At 38.8% G+C, this 16,435-nt stretch overlaps 2 protein-coding genes across 32 annotated transcripts in view; one reads left to right on the forward strand and one right to left on the reverse strand.

Moving 5' to 3' along the window:
* LOC103793610 (uncharacterized) overlaps positions 1 to 16,435 on the reverse strand; it is a 592,261-nt gene that overhangs the window by 521,072 nt on the left and 54,754 nt on the right. The gene's annotated exons all lie outside the window — the stretch shown is intronic.
* The window catches only part of LOC118154465 (uncharacterized), a 92,860-nt gene that overhangs the window by 57,348 nt on the left and 19,077 nt on the right, over positions 1 to 16,435 (forward strand). The window contains exons 2-3 of one of the 2 annotated variants that reach the window (XM_078329044.1): positions 13,376 to 13,453; positions 13,704 to 13,806. In XM_078329044.1, coding sequence (XP_078185170.1) covers positions 13,376 to 13,453; positions 13,704 to 13,806 — 181 coding nt within the window. The remainder of the gene's footprint in view (positions 1 to 13,375; positions 13,454 to 13,703; positions 13,807 to 16,435) is intronic. The other variant, XM_078329045.1, reaches the window with a different exon arrangement.

The following is a 16,435-nucleotide window of genomic DNA, read 5'->3' on the forward strand; positions in this document are numbered from 1 at the left end:
TGGGAAGCGGAGCTTCTTCAGGATTCAAACAGCTCCCTAGGAAGAGGGAACCGCCCCAGGGAACAGGAAGTGGGTGAGAAAGTTCTAATTCACTCTATTTCAGAAGTGCATTGCCCTCAACACAGCAGGGAAGGTTTCAGGTTGCTTTCCTTATTTCTCTCAAGTTGAACTCATGGCTGCTCAGAATCAGGAATACACCACCACTGCATTTTTATTTTTTTCAGAGCAAAATGCACTAAGTAAAATTGTGAGTGATCATGAGATGCTAAGAAATAACATCATACAACAAAATCTAACCTATTTCTAGCCTGTTTCTTCCTTTCTTTTGTAAAAAAAAAAGGATATTCAGGATGTACATGTGCAGGTTTGTTACATAAGTATACTGTGTGATGCTTAGGTTTGGGCTTCCAATAATCCCATTGCCCAACCAGCGAACCTGACGGACAGTTTTGTTCCCTCCCTGCTTTGGGAAATGCTACGGTTTTTTGTTCCCATCTTTGTGTCCTTGCAAACCCAAAGTTTAGCTCCTACTTATGAAAGTGAGAACATGTGATATTTGTTTTTCTCTGCTTCTGTGTTCATGAGCTCAGGATAATGTTTAGGGAGAGAAGAGGTAAGGTAAGTACTACCTTACCCTATTGGTGAAAGACCACAAAGTCAGCTTGGAAACTCTGAAACCAAGAAAGGTCCACTCACACAGATACAAATCTTGGCAATATCATGCTGCCACTGGATGTTTTTGCTGTTGTTTTAATTAAACATTGGCAGCCAGGGAGCTCTGTCTACCTCTGCTTCCTGTTTATGATCCTCTAACCTTGTCTGTAAAGGGTCTCTCTGTCCTAGGCCGGAGTTGTTGAGATTCAGCTGAACATCACAAGCAGCTGATAAAGTCCAATGATCTCTTTGCTGAGTGTTAGAAAGTATAAAAGGTGTAAATTTATTTAATCACTAGGCACATAGGCATCAGAATGTCTAAAAGAACCCAATCACAAGAGTTCTGACCTTCAGTTGGAGGGGAGAAAAAAGGCTCAAAGGGACCACGTGACCAATTCACTGGTGATAAAACATCCACTGCCAGGTAAAAGGCGGCTGATGTCCAGATCTTATCTCTGGGAACTTCATATATTTATGAGTGTTTATTTCATTAGGCCATTACCAGGGACAGAAAGAGGGCACTTTTTATGGGTTGAAAAATTCCCACAAGAGTCACAAACTCTGAAATTGGAGATGGAAAAACCACGTCTGTTACACTGAGCCAGTTTCCTTTGGCTTGTTCTCCCTGCCCCTTCCCCACACCCCCACCAAGTTTTACCCAAACTGGTCTGACTCAGGCAGTGGGACATCTTCCTCTTCCCTTGAGGTGCTATTTCCCAGCTCGATTATTTTTCTAATATATAATCTGAATTACTGTCTCATGAATTCATCCTAAAATCATGAGATCTAAAATGCCCTAAGCAATATTCATTTTTTTTTAATGGGAAAAATCATAAGACTCAAAAACCTAGGTTTTCAAAAAGCAAAAATGTCCCCTTCAAGCATAACAGTTAACTCAGAAGTAAAATCAAGACATATTTCCCTCTTCTGAAGTCTACCCATAAGAAGCAATGGAGATTCCTCTTAGATTGTGTTACAGTGATAAAAATTCCGCATACGAAAGGGGGATAGGTAAACTTCTAATGGGCACTAAAACCCCAAAGGAGACCTACTCTTTAAACTTCCATGATTGGACCATCTGGTGCTCTCAAGAGCATCTTAGTTTTGTTAAGCACCAACAGCTGCAAATGAAGTACAACCAGATCTATTTACACAGGGCCCATACAGTAAAACCCTGCACACAGACATGACGCCCCTCCTCAGCGGAACATAAGAAATTTTGTCAAATACAAATACATTTCCTTTGGTACTCCATGCCCATCTCAGATATGATTCTATAACCACATTATGATTTTTGATAATTAAAATAGTAATGCTTCACCATAAAACAGAATAAAAAGTAAAACCAACTGGAAAAGTTTCAAACAGGAAGCAAACTAGGACTGTTGCTTCACATAGCTCAACTATGGAAACTTAAAAAGTGGCATCTCACGGCCAGGTGCAGTGGTTCATGCCTATAATTCCAGGACTATGGAAGGCGGGAGGATTGCTTGAGCCAATTGCAGAGATGGCAGACACCAGCCTAAGTGACATAGTAAAACCACATCTCTCCAAAAAGATTTCAAAAATTAGCCAGATGTGGTGGCACACACCTGTAGTCCCAGCTACATGGGAGCCTGAGGCAAGAGGGTCACTTGAGCCCAGGAGGTGGAAGGCTGCAGTGAGCTGAGATCACACCACTACACTCCAGCCTGGGTAACACAGTAAGATCCTGTTAAAACAAACAAACAAACAAACAAAAAAAAACCTTCAGAGTACTGATACATGATTGTGGTGTGCCAAGAAGTTCGCAAAAGGGCTGCTATAGAGAATCAACAAGGATAGATGGAAGGAGGTCCATGTGTCAGTGCTTCAAACAGAGAAGTTAAAAAAAAAAAAAAAAAGTCTAGGGGAAGTGATTTATACACCAAGATCCAGTAGCTGAGGAGGATCCACCAAGGGAGACATGGAGAAAGAACACAGTAGCCATCATGTGCATACAAAGTCATGAGGTAGGAGGTGTGTGTAGCTACTTCTTGAGTAATTGCCAGAAATTCTTGTGGCTGTAGCTCAGGAAGAGAGGACGCAAGACTGGGGAATGATAGAGTGGCACAGATATGCTGGGCTGGGCCTGGAGGACCAATGAGCTAGAGCCTGGGCCTGGAGCGGGGAAGGGCAGGACCTAAGGTAGACCTGCAGCTATATGGCTTCAACAGAGCGGTGTGTGAAATGCAGAAGCCAGGAGGACGCTGGGAGTGGGGCCAGATATGGTGTATGGGGCATGTGGGTGAGTAAAGATGCCCTCATCTTTAAATATAAGTTGTGAGACCTTCAGGGATCTCTACTTCCTCTCTCTTTCCCCTCCCTCCCACATTTATTGAGCAATAGGGAATGGGAGACCAAAATTAACAAGATTCCGGTTTGGACAATCACAGCCTCCTGGAGGTAGATGTGGAAACACAGAGGAGTAAATCAATAACCACAGAGTGGTGAAAGGTGTGTAAAGGGAGCCAGCGAACAAAGAGAGGACAGCTTCTCCCTCTGTCCCACAGATTGTAAGGGCTTACTGAAGTGAAAAACTAATTCTATAGAAACTAAAAAGTATGGATCCTGTATCAGGTTGAGAAAAGGGGAAGGGAATTTAAAGCAGCTGGAAGCATAACAGTGGAAACACATATGCGTATGAGAGGAGAAAGGAGACACAAGGCAAGTTACATAGCTCTGAGTGGTCAAAACACTCAGAGGTATAGAGTAGAAAGAAGTCTTGAGGTCTATGCTTAGGGACTTGGACTTAATCCTGCACCCAGGGGGTTACCACAATGTGTACATGAAGATGAACATCAGGCAGCAGGCAAGAGGAAGATATGGGATGGTGAGAGGCAGGAGGCAACATCCATTATCCAGAGTCTAACCTGGAGATGCTAATCCCTGGGCTGTGAGGATGATTCCAGAAGCCATGATGTGAACTCCCAGGGAGGGTGGGCTGTGGCCCATAGTAGCTCCTTCTCACTAGAGGCCAATGACTGGTTGGTACATACTGCCATATCTTATGGCTATTTAAGGACAAATGAGAAAAGAACAAGGATGGCTGTTTTATTAGTCAGTGGTACATCTTGGATTATAAAACACACTTCGGACTTCTATTTTTACCAACTATATTGCACATTCTGTTTTGGCACTTTGTGCTTTTTAAGATCCAAGACAAATAGACAAAACCCTCTTCAAACCTTCATCCCCTAGACTAGACCTGCTAACAGAGTCCTAGATTGTAGAGAATGATACATGTGCATTTTTCTAGTAGTCATGTTAATATTCTTCAAATATAAATACCACCACTGTTATAAGCTAAAATAAGCATTTAGAGTTTCCTGAAGATTTTTGAATGTGTATCAACAATTATATTTGAATTATAAAAAAGTCAGCTGAGCTGTGAGGCCAGACTCAATTCCAGAGCAGACCCAAGGCAGCACATTTGAGTCAAGAGGCTGCAGCTGGCCAAGCTGGGAAGGAATGGTTCTTTAAAAGGACAAATTGAGCAAGCTGTTGACAACGACCTTACGATTGAGTATTGTTCTGAGATTAGTTTAAAGAGAAAAAGAAAAGATTTCTCAAACCCTGAATCGTTTATTAGTTTAGGATATGACTGATACAGTTCCCAGCCCAGAAACAGAAGTTCACATTCTGACGCCCTGGGACGTCTGCGTGCAAGCAGAGTTCAGTTCCAAGACCAGTGGTTCCAAGGAAGGAACTAGATGAATTCCATTTTTACTACAAATTTCAAGGGGGGATTACTTCAAAAAGGAAAGGAAAAACATGCCGAGGAAAGACAACTGAAATCAATACACCCATGGTGACGGATTCAACTGGAATAAGAAGAAAGTTTATTGGTATATCAACAACAAATTCCCTTGCTTTAGGATGATATTTTGAGGAAACATAAATCATATGGACTACTTACATATCCATAGAACTACACTTGGGTTGATTTATCCAAGAGAAATGATAGATTTGTCTCACCATGAGTGCTCACCTGGCTCCTGAAATGCCAAACACAGGCAAGACAGAGGCTAGGAAAAATGTGTTAGTTTCTTAAACCTGTTCTATTTCTACACAAGGGAAGAAAATAAATTAGTTGTGATGGCGACATATTTGGTGTTTTGTCAGTATTATATAAACAAACCGAAAGTCTTCATGTTAATTTTTATTAATTCCCAAATCAACAGCAGAATATTTGGTATCTTGTTTCCAAACTTTCATTTAGAATTCTAAGCAACTGTAACAGTGACCCATCAATAGAAATTGATACTGAGTTGACCAACAAATGTTCTCAACTCTCCAGTCAAAAACGATGCTAGTTTGTTTTGATAGGTAAAAACTGTTGGCTTTTGTGAAGAGATTGCAGGTAGTAAATGACTTCACCTTTGAGCCACCCCACAGAAACAGCATGCCTGCTCCACAAAGTGATATCAGTTCTTGCGACAGGAAGTCAGAGCTGGCTTTAATGCATTTTTTGTGCCGTGCCTTCACTAAGCTCCGAGCTAGTGGTCTTAGCTTGTAGAGATTGTCAAACTCTTTCCAGAAATCAAGGCTTGCCTGTTACTGCAGTTTTATTTTATTTTTATAGCCTTTATTTTTAATGTAAGAGTGTTTGCAAGCACAGTATTAATTTAGAGGATGTGGAAACAGTCTTTCGTAAGTGGGCATACCCCCACACAAGGCTTCCTGATAAGTACTTTGATTCCCACAAGATGGCCTTGCTCTTGTTAGAATTAAATTTGGAGGTAACTGGGGCAACATTTGGTGAAAGTCCTGTAAAATAGGTCACCTACCACACAGTGAAAGAGGAGAAGTCACTCAAAGGGTAGCTGGGAGCAAAAGCGTATCACTGTTCCGAGAGAATAGGATTTAGTGATTGTTATACAAGGAAACTGTGTCCAAAGACCCTTTCAAAGAGCTCAAGAAAGGAGTCTTTGTTGGTGGGAGTGATTGAATCTACCTCTGTTACCTTATTTTACACATCACAGTATCCCATGACACACCAAGCACACCGTTTAGGGAGGTGAACGTCATGCGATACAGCTTAATAAACACAAAGACGTAAGGTTGGTGTTCTGTTCCCAGCTTCTGCCCTACTTGCTGTACCACACATTAAACATCAGAGCACTCTGTTCTGGGCTGGGCTTAGGCACAGGCACACTTGAATGAATTAGGTGCAGTATTAGGACCAGCTTCGAATCCGCTTCTGTTATTTTTCTTAAGCCAACCTTTGTGTTACCCCATCCTTAGCTTTATTACCTGATCTTACTGTTTCTCAGAAAACATCTAACCTCTGCAAAATGGACCTTTCCACGTGTGCCTTAATCCTGTCTTCTGTCTTTTCATTAAATGTCATTTTGAAAATCTCCTTCACATTAGATGGTATAAATATCTGTTTATCTAAGGTAATTATGAAAAGAGTGTAATGTTTTTGAAACTGAATTTAGAAATAGGTACACATTGAATAATAGATAGTTCTTGAGATGAATTTTATGTAGTGATGCTCCCATTTTCCACATTTCTTCTTGGTATTAAGGGCATACGTTAACCTTTTCAGGAGAGAGGTACAATTGTACATTAAGTCTGTAATCCCTAATAGTTAATATTTATGTAACCTCATATGCTTTTTAACTTGCTATTTTGTATAATTTTTTTTCTTGTAGCCCCTTCACATAGTTGCAACATTTAATCTATTATTTGGATTAGTTCTTCTTGTCAGAAAAATAACTAGCATAATTGTTTCACCAATGAGACAACTCAGGAATATAAGTTGTCCAAAATTAGGTGGCAAATTGGCTCATAACCAGTTGAGATATGTTTAGAAGCTGACTAACTCCAATAAATAATAAAGCATTTGCCCTTAAGGATAGATCACAAACTTAGTTCCAATAATGCCAATAATAATAGTTAATAACAATAATAATTATATTAAAACCCAAGCATTGTTACACAAATTTCCACAGAATGACACTTGACCACAGAATGTTTCGGCATGGACTAAGCTAAAAAGCAGTGCAGTGGTTCTCAACTAAGGGTGATTTTTGCCCTCAGGGACATTTGGCACTGTCTGCAAATAGGTGCAATTTTCATAACTGGGGAGGAGGAAGTTACTACTGGCATCTGGTGGGTAGAGGTCAGGGATGCTGATAAAGATCCTATAATGCACAGGACAGTCCCCCATAACAAGGACTTATCTGACCCTAAATATCAAGAGTGCTGAGGTTGAGGTTGATAGAACCCACAGTGGTCTATTTCAAAGGTATGTTTGCATGCACACAAAGAAAAACAAAATAATAAAATGAAATATCCAAAACTGAAAAGTGAGATAGAAGAGTAAAGCCATTAGTTGTTCCTTTGAAGTACTTATGAAAAGTTTGATAGCTACCTAACTAGAATCCAGGATGCCTCAGTTTAAGATGACTGAAAAGCAATTAACTGTTTACCATAGCTTTGGCAAGGGTCACTTCCCGTGGGTCTATTTTTAAGTGAAGATTCCAGAGCAAGACTGACATAGGAAATACCTACCTAGTATCAGAAAATTCTGCTCTGATGATAAATTTCCTAAGCATGGAAGCTTTGTTTCTACCTGATAGCCCTTCATTTTTCTAAACTCTTTCTATTGCAGATTTCTTATAAATAAGCCTGGATAATATTCAACAGAATTGAGCCACAGAAAACCACTTTTTAACCTCGAGGGTGATCATGAGAATCATTTCTAGGATTTATCCCTTTCCTTTGCAGATCGGAAATGCTTATAAGGATAAAAGATAAGGGAAAGGCTCATCCCAAAGCCCTCTAAATATTTGGGTTCTTTTTTCTCTCTCTCTCTTTTTAAGAAGGCTCAAAAGGATACCAATGAAAGGCCCTTGTGGACAATATTCAGCCTTTTTACATTTTTACCACATTCCAGTAATAAAAGTCCCTTTCCAAAGAAATTTGGCCCAAGACATAATGAAAGAATGAAAGACATTTTATTTTTTCTCTTAGATGTTGGCAATATGACTCCTACACGTCTGAGGTTGTTTTCATCTTGCAAAGGACGTTGATGTTTGTGAATGTGGCTACATGGTTTAAAAAAGAGCAGTGATAACTTACACTAATTATTCAGTTTTTATATTAATGCTTAACAAGAAAAAAAAATGATTGTATTGTCTTTGATTATGGCTATAAAAATTAAGAAACCCAGAAGGAACTGGAAGATCTGTGTCCTTAAAGGCAAGCAGCTCCCATTTCACTGAGTTATTGTATCTAAATAATCCAGTGCACCCGGAAATGAGACCCTCACCTTCTCTAACTTCCAGTCTACACTGAGCAGGCTCTTACTGGGCCTGCTGTATTTGTTCTGAGGTTCTGAGCCAGTCCTGAGGTTCTCACGCTTTTTGTGTTGGCATTGAGTCTGTATCAGGAGGAGATTTATCTCCCTTTCTCTGCCTATGACTTCCATCTCTATTCAAGATGAAATTTTAATAAGTCAGACATACTCATGTGAATTCAGCATTCCTCTTGCTAAGTTTCTACAGAAGCTTATGGTATTAATTGGGGTAGGAGCACATCACTCTTAATTTTGGAAGCTAAAACTGATAAAATGTGATGTTCTGGAATATAAACTGAGTAATGACAAAATTATCTGGACTACTGAGGACGACAGCGAAGTTGGTTTAGATTGGGGAGTAAATAATGAAGTTGCTCATATTTTATTAAATCTATAGGTCCTTTGAAGTGGGTCTGGAATAACAAGTAAATACTTCTCCTTAGTTTATTCCTTGGAATGTCACTATTTCCTTTGAAAATTGAATGGCAGACCCCAGAGAGGAAAACAGTCTGAGGAAGGCCATCTGGAAGGGCAGGAAAGAAGATCTTGGGAGAAGCTGTCAGAAACTCTCTGAATATTAGCTCCCTGTCCGAAAGCCAATCTTCCCTCCCACACTGTTCACATTCAGCTGCATGTTTACCCTCCCCCATCCCATGCCCACCCCAGACCTTACAGAGGGGCCCAGGACCCAGCAGCCTCTTCGATGTGTGAAGAATTTAAACATCTTGGTCATGCCTAGGCAAAACCAGGACATCGGATTTGAGAACAGCCCTTCCTCTTGCCTGCCATGCTAAATCTCTACCCTGTCAGGAAATAAACCCCATATCATAATTCTTCTATAACTGATTTTCCTCGGAAGGGATTACATCCAACTTGGTAACCAAGCAGTTGATATTCAGGGAAGTTTTCCCTTCTAATGAATTTGTGCCAAAATTCAGAATATCACATTACAGCATTTGCAAAAGAATAGTGTAAAGGCCAGAGGGGGTGGGGAAGAGCAATGCAGAATACTGCTCCTTAAGTCCCATCATATAGGAAATACAGACAATGTGTCTTAATCCGACCACTCAAATACCTGTCACTAACTCCATCCAGCTGTGAGTGTTCAGGTGGCAATATTAACAGATGTGTGGTTGGAATTTAGCTGTTTTGGGGGTATTTTTAATGAGATAATTCTTTATTTTTTTCTCTAGAATAAATTCCCTTTCTTTAGTTAGCCTTGATAACATTATCCAGGGTAAGTCTTGGAATGTCATCAGAAATCACAAATGATTATTTTAGCTCTTTCAACTTTTTCCTCTTCAAAGCCATTAGACAAAGCAAATAATGAGTAAATATATAGGATGTCTTGAGATTTCTTTCTTTCTTCATGGTTTATTTAGAACTAATAAAATATTAGCAGAGGTAGGCGTGGCAGCTCATGCCAGTAATCTCAGCATTTTGGGAGTCTGAGGTTGGAGGATCACTTGAGGCCAGCAGTTCAAGACCAGCTTAGGTAACACAGTGAGCTCCATCGCTACAAAAATAAAATAAATTAGCAGTGTGTATTGGCATGTGCCTCTATTTCGAGGTACTCAGGGGGCTGAGGTAGGAGAATTGCTTGAGCTCAGTAGTCTGAGGCTGCTGCAGTGAGCTATGAATGTATCACTGTACTTCAGCCTGGGTGACAGAGCAAGACCCTACCTTCAAAAAAATAAATGTAGTAAATGGTAAAGTTAAAGAAAAAAATGTTAATAGCCAAATCCCTGGTTGATATTCATAGACTGAAAACATAATTTTGGAGGAAAAGAAGTGTCAGCTGAATCTTCTGTGTGTCAGTGCTCCCTCAATCTTCCCAGTGGAGGCAGTACCTATGAAGTACAAATGAAGCACCAGAAAGCTGCTCCGCTCCAGAACCAAATCTTTCCCTTGAAAGACTAAATTATCTGCTTTGTCCCTGCTGCTTTTAGAGTTGGTTATGTATATAAGGCCATGTAATAATCTTGACATCTATAACTTCTACTTGAAGAACACAACTATGCATCTTTTCCACATCCTGATAGAAGCAGACCTATCCATAGACAAGAGTCTTTGTGCATAGTTTCAACTTTCATGCACTCCAGTCACCTGGGGGGTTTGTTAAAAGGCAGATTTTGACTCCAAAAGTCGAGGATGAGACTTGAGGTTCTTCATGTCTAACAAATTCCCAGCTGATACCAAAGCTGCTGACCAGGGTCTATACCTTGAGAAGGGAGAACTACCAGAGAGCAGCGAGCTGAAGTGCCAGGGGAGAGACTTAGGATAAGGGGCCAAAAGGACTGACTTCTGTCAAAGGTAAAACTTAGCTCCCCTAGGAAAATTCCTTCAGTGGATTGTGGAACCATTTGCAAAACAAGGGCTAGTGTACTTCTCTGGTTGCCGTTTTCGTCGGCAGGCATGGGGTTCTCTGCCCATACACAGCTCCACTGAAGTCCACCGCTGTTTTGTTTGGACAGGCTGGCTCAAGTCTGAGCTTGCACACAAAGGGCTTATCACCAACACCGGCCTTTCTCTGACAGCTGTTTTTCCTTCTCAGTACCAGGGCTCTAGTCTCAGGACAGGGAAAAAAAAGACTTGCTGGAGAAAGAAGGGGTACTATCAGCAAGCTGTGGTAGATGCCTGGCTTCAAGACCTTAAAGAGAGAGTATCTCTCCTACACACACCTCCTTACATGCACCCCAAAGATCAGCTTCTCCACTCCATCCCTGCACTAGAATAAGTATGAAATATGCAGTTTGACAAATCTATCGGTTTTGTCCATAAAAGCTGGCAAAGAAGCAGAGACTAAATTACTTCCAATAATAAAACAAGGAATTTCTATAAATTACAAGGACTGAATGTCAAGTCCTACAGAAAAAGCTGCTTGTGGGCATATGTGTCCGTGATGGAACAACACATATCCCACCAGCATGAGGTCATGCATATGAAATCAGTGTGAGGTATATGAGTGCCACAGCTAGGAGAACTGATAAATACCAGGGTCGTTGTCAGCTGTGTAAATTAAGAGGAAAAGGCGCCTTCGTTGACTTCCTTTGGGGAAGGCTTGTTTTGTGCTGGTGAACTGCTCCCCCTGGTGGATCAGGAATCGTTATGGCCGGGATTGAATTCTGCAGGGAGAAGACTGGGCAGTTGCAGGTATCCAGCTATCCTCCCAGAAAAAAAGCTAATTTCAGAGCTCCCAGAAATACATTGAATACCTTCTTGGACCCTGATTGAGTCTGCGCGTGGCCATCCTGTGAATTGCAAAGTTTGTTTTCCCACATTATTGGCGTTGTCTTGTTTATTCTCGGTGTTATGTTTGTTTCAACATTGTGGCTCTTGCTTTAAGAGAAATGGAAAAGTCCCGTATTTTGTTTTATTTCCACTTTAAAATTAAGTCTGGATATTTACAAGTGGAATACGACCCACAGCGAGGAAAACATTTTCCTGTGAAATCATTTGTTTCCCTTACTGTCTGCTTTTAACTCATCTCTGAGGTGGTTGTGTGGATTGTGATTAATTTATGCCTCGGCCTCTTGTCCTACTTCCCTCAAGACAAAAACAAGTTTTGTGATTTTTCTCAGGATGAAATTTCTATTTTCATTATACATTTCAGAGCCAATAGAAATAGTTTGTGTTGTTTTCGTTAAATAATATTTTTGTATGCCCTGCCATGCACACAGAAGAGATTTTGCAGGTCAGGCAGAGATGAGAACCTATGGAAACTCTCTCACTCTTTTGAACATTCTGCAATGAGGATTGCAGCTTCAGTCCAAACAGTGTATAAGCTAAATAAGGAAGTATTTTAAATATTTATTTAACAAGGCATATTTTAAATAACCTACATATGTAAATAGAGCATTCTTAGCCTGTACATTATTGCCAGGTCGATTCTCATGTTCTGATATATAATTAATTACTGGTTTATTCCTCTGTAAACCGAAGCAGGGAATAATTCAGCGATGCCAGGTCACTGATGTCAGCAAAATGTAATACCCTTTGTTAGTGGGATCTGTGCAGGAGAAATCGAGACTGTAAAATCTGTGATGGTGGGTGCCAAAAAGTGTCCAAAAAACAAGTTCCTATATCCATTTTAGTTTCTTTCTCTTGATATGTAGACTTTTTCTCTATACTATTTAGTGGAATTAGAATGCACATTTTTTTTTTACACTATGCATTTTGCAAATTTATTCTATTTGGGTAGGAGATAATTTTTTTTTTTTGCATTTTAGGTTTCGGGATACATGTAAAGAACGTGCAAGATTGTTGCATAGGTACACCCATGCACATTTTTTATGTTAATGCAAACTTAGAAAGCATATACAGTCTGAACTACGTATTTTATATGTCACCTAAAGTGTCATCTAAAGTATGTTCATATCATGACCATTTTCAGCAGCATTATTATATTTAGAAACAGTAACAACACAAATATTAATCATTTTGGTAATTCTTGGCCATTAAAAAAATGAATTTTTAAATGTTTACGTAAAATCCACATGTCCATTTTTAATTTTATGAGAGAAAAATATAGTGCTATACATATATATATGTATATATATATATATATACACACACACACACACACAAATTTGGTTTTCACTTAAATGAGCACCTGTCTTTCAAATTACTAAAATCTTCTAAAGGATGAAAATTTTGAACATCAAATTTGCAAAGGGTATAGATAGTTCTAAAAAAGAAAAAGCAGGTAAAAATGTGGCACCTTTCCTCCTTAGACTTAATTCCTAATGATGTAAAATAAGTAATCATCTCAAATACCTTAGCACCTTGCTAGTGTGGGTCAGTGGAGCAACAAGCATGTTTCATTTAAACATAATACATGTGAGTTACCAAAAACCCAACTCAAAGTTCTGATTACAAGCTCTCTGAATTAGCTCTTCAACTAAATTCTAGCTAGTACATTAATGATATAAATTTATCTTGGCTCATAGCCACAACATCTGGAAAATTTAGTGTGGAAAATTATTTAAAATAATTGGCTTATGCCATCACGACATACTAACCTATTGGTTATCTCACCTTTAAACCATAATCTACTTGTTTTGCCATACAAAAAAAAGAAGATATTTTTGCTCTTCTGCATTGGGAAGAAACATTAAAACTTTGGGAAAATAAAAAATGTCAACAATAAGAAAACATAATTTTATGATTTGAATGGTCATCAGAAGCACTCTTAGATGCTGGGTCCATCTTTTCGTTGATGGTACTATTTGGTGCTTAAAAATAAGTGCCATTTCTGTAATTAACAGAATAGGGCTAGTGAGGTGTAAATTTGTCTTAGCAGCTTTTGAGCTCAGTGCTGTTGTGCAGTTGCATGAAGAAAGTTAAATGTAAAAAATGGCTGATCTGTCTATATCCTCCCCATTCCCTCTCCAGTGCAGCCCCATGAAGTATCCACTGCAATAACAACCACATACAGAAGGGCCCAGGGAATTGATTCTTTGGGGATTAGAGGTAAATTTTTAGATTTGGCATAACCTATATATTAGTTTTTAAAATGAAAATGTTAATTAAGTTTAAGCCTCCATATCAACATGGAAAACGAATTTGTCCCTTAAGAGAAATGGTAGTAATAAGATACTCAGATTATCTTCTCATTAAATATCATTATGATTGATATTTCTGTTTTCACAAATGTTCTTTTAAAAAATTTTACTGAAGATGAAGTACACATAATTTTATCCATTGTTGCTTCTGTGTACAGATAAGACTCTGGGAATTTATAGAAACAAACATCAGAAGACTGAAATGTGGAGAGAAGAAGGCTGCCTGACTAGGGAATCTCAGGAAACAAGGAAAACATCAAGGTGAGTTCCCTGACTTTTACCTTTCCCTGATGTATCTCAGATCTGGAACTCAAGGAACCAAGTATCCCAAAACAGTAATAGGCACAGACAAGAAAAGCCCCAATGAAAGCCTACTCTCTCTCTAGCCAAATGACAAGGAAAGGGGCAATCAAGCAATACAGAAGAACATTTAGATAATAACCACTCGATTCTAGCCAAATCACAAAAACTACTTAGGTGGTGTCAGAGAAGGCTGGATAGGAAGGAGGGACTTTTATCCCTTTCCCCTAACCCTGTGATATCAGAGGAAGCCACGTGGAGAGCAGTAACAAGGCACTTCTATCCCTCACATATAAGGAATTATATGGACCCTCAAACAACACTGGTTTGAAGTGCACAAGTCCACCTATATGCAGATTTTGTTAAACAAAAATGTAACAACCTCCTAGCATGTTCAGATACTCTTCTCGGTGCTTGGAAGACAATAGTAAAGAAAAACAGGCAAAGCCCCTGCTGCTGAACAGTGCAGACAAATAGGTAAAATTGCTTATATGCTAAGGGTCACAAAGGAGTGGCATGTAGCCATGTGAGAACATAGAATAGACACATCTGCCTGGCTAAGGGCTGTCAGAAAACACTTTCTTCAGAAATGAATAATTTATTTAAAATCTATGCAAATAATTAGAGTATTAATTAATTAATACTAATTAATTAGGCCAAAAGTTATCTAAGTACAGGAAACATACATGTACAGTTTATTTTATTGAGTTGAAAATTCATTTCCTTTATATGAATGTAAATCTGTTTACCACAAGCCCACTGTATCCATAAGTTCTGTAGCCAAAACTAAGGGCAGATCCAAATACAATATTCGTGGGATGCAAATCTCCATGTATACCAAGGAATAACTGCTTTATTGGAGTCCTACTGGGGAGCTGAAACCCCCACTCCTGCTCAGCAGCAACTGGGAGTTCCCTTGCAGAGGTCAACAGAAGCTGAGTTAAGAAACCGGGACTTCTATGCCACCTGGTAGTAATGAAGTGACACCCTCTTTCCTCTGCAAGAGTGATGTGAGATGAACCTAGCTAAAACAAAAGGTTTAAATAAGATTCAGAGTCTTATAATATCTAAATGTCCATATTTCAGTTGAAAATTACTCATCATACAAAAATAAGAAAGATCTAAAACTAAGTGAGAAAAGATAATAAATATAAGCCAACATCAAGATGACACAGATGTTAGAATTATCTGACAAAGCTTTAAAGCAGCCATCATAAAAATACTTCAATGAACAATTAAAACATTCTTGAAACTGGCGAAAATGTATTTGAAAAGCTTCAACAAAGCAATAGAAAGAACCAAAAACAGAAGATGTAAGAGTGAAATGGAAAAATTGGAACTCAAAAATACAATATAAAAAACTCAATGCATGGACAGAATGGAGGAGACAGAGGAAATATCAGTGACCTGGAAGAAACAATATAAATTCACCATCTATAAAACAGAGAGAAAACAGAGTGAAAAAAAGATGAAAGGAACTTCAAAGACCTTTGTGATTATAGCAAAAACAAACAAAAAACCCTAACCTTTGCATTTCCTGAGTCCTAGAAAAAAGGAAGAAGGCAGACCTGAAAAGCATTCTGACAAATAACAGTTGAAATTTGTTAAAATTTAGCAAGACATAAATACACAGATTTAAGAAGCTGAGTGAATCCCAAATAGGCTAAACTCACAGAAATCCATAGCAAGACACTCATAGTCAAACTTTTGAGAACTGAAGACAAAAAAGAAAAACAAAAACTCAATCCAGATGTCCTGCAAGGGGAAGAGGATTAAACAAACTGTGATACATGCATACTAATAGAAACAACTAACTATTGATACATAGAACTCATCTGGATGAATTGTTAAAGAATTATGGAGAGTGACAAAAATCAGTTTTAAAATGTTACATCGTGTATTGTTTTATTTACATAACAAGATGACTAAAATGACGAGATCATAGAAATGGGGACTCATTAGGGGTTAAGATGGGGTAAGGATAAGAGGGAAGAGGGAGTAGTTATAAGAGAGCAGTATGAAGGTTCCCTGTGCAGACAAAAATATTCCTTATCTTGACAGTAGCAATGTCAATATCCTGTTTGTTACACTACAGTTTTGCAAGATGTTAGCACTGGAAGGAACTGGGTAAAAGATCACTCTGCATTATCTCTTACAACTGCAAATAAATCCACAACTATCCTAAAATAGAAAGTTCAATTTACAAATAAAGTTCTGCAAGTCTTATAACTCAGTGGCTACATAACTCAGGACTCAGACATAAAGAATTTTGCCTTTGTATGTACCTATGTAACCCTGGGCAAGTATTCAGCCAGTCTGAGCCTACTTTCTTGTCAGTTAAATGGGCATAATGATAGCTACCTTACTTATTAATATTTCATCAACTGTAGTCAGGATGAAATAAAAATGAAATAATGATCAGGAAGGGCCTCTTTTTTATTGTTCTTATGAACTTTTATTAAAATGTCTATTAGAGTTCAAGGCTCCCAACACAACTAGAGAGACATTGATACAACAACTGGTGGTTGGCAGGAAATACCTGGCTGCTTGTAGAACTTAGACTATATGAGTGATATGTAATCCTAGCACT

This window comes from Callithrix jacchus, chromosome 6, assembly GCF_049354715.1.
Source record: "Callithrix jacchus isolate 240 chromosome 6, calJac240_pri, whole genome shotgun sequence".
NCBI classification, from domain to species: domain Eukaryota; kingdom Metazoa; phylum Chordata; class Mammalia; order Primates; family Cebidae; genus Callithrix; species Callithrix jacchus.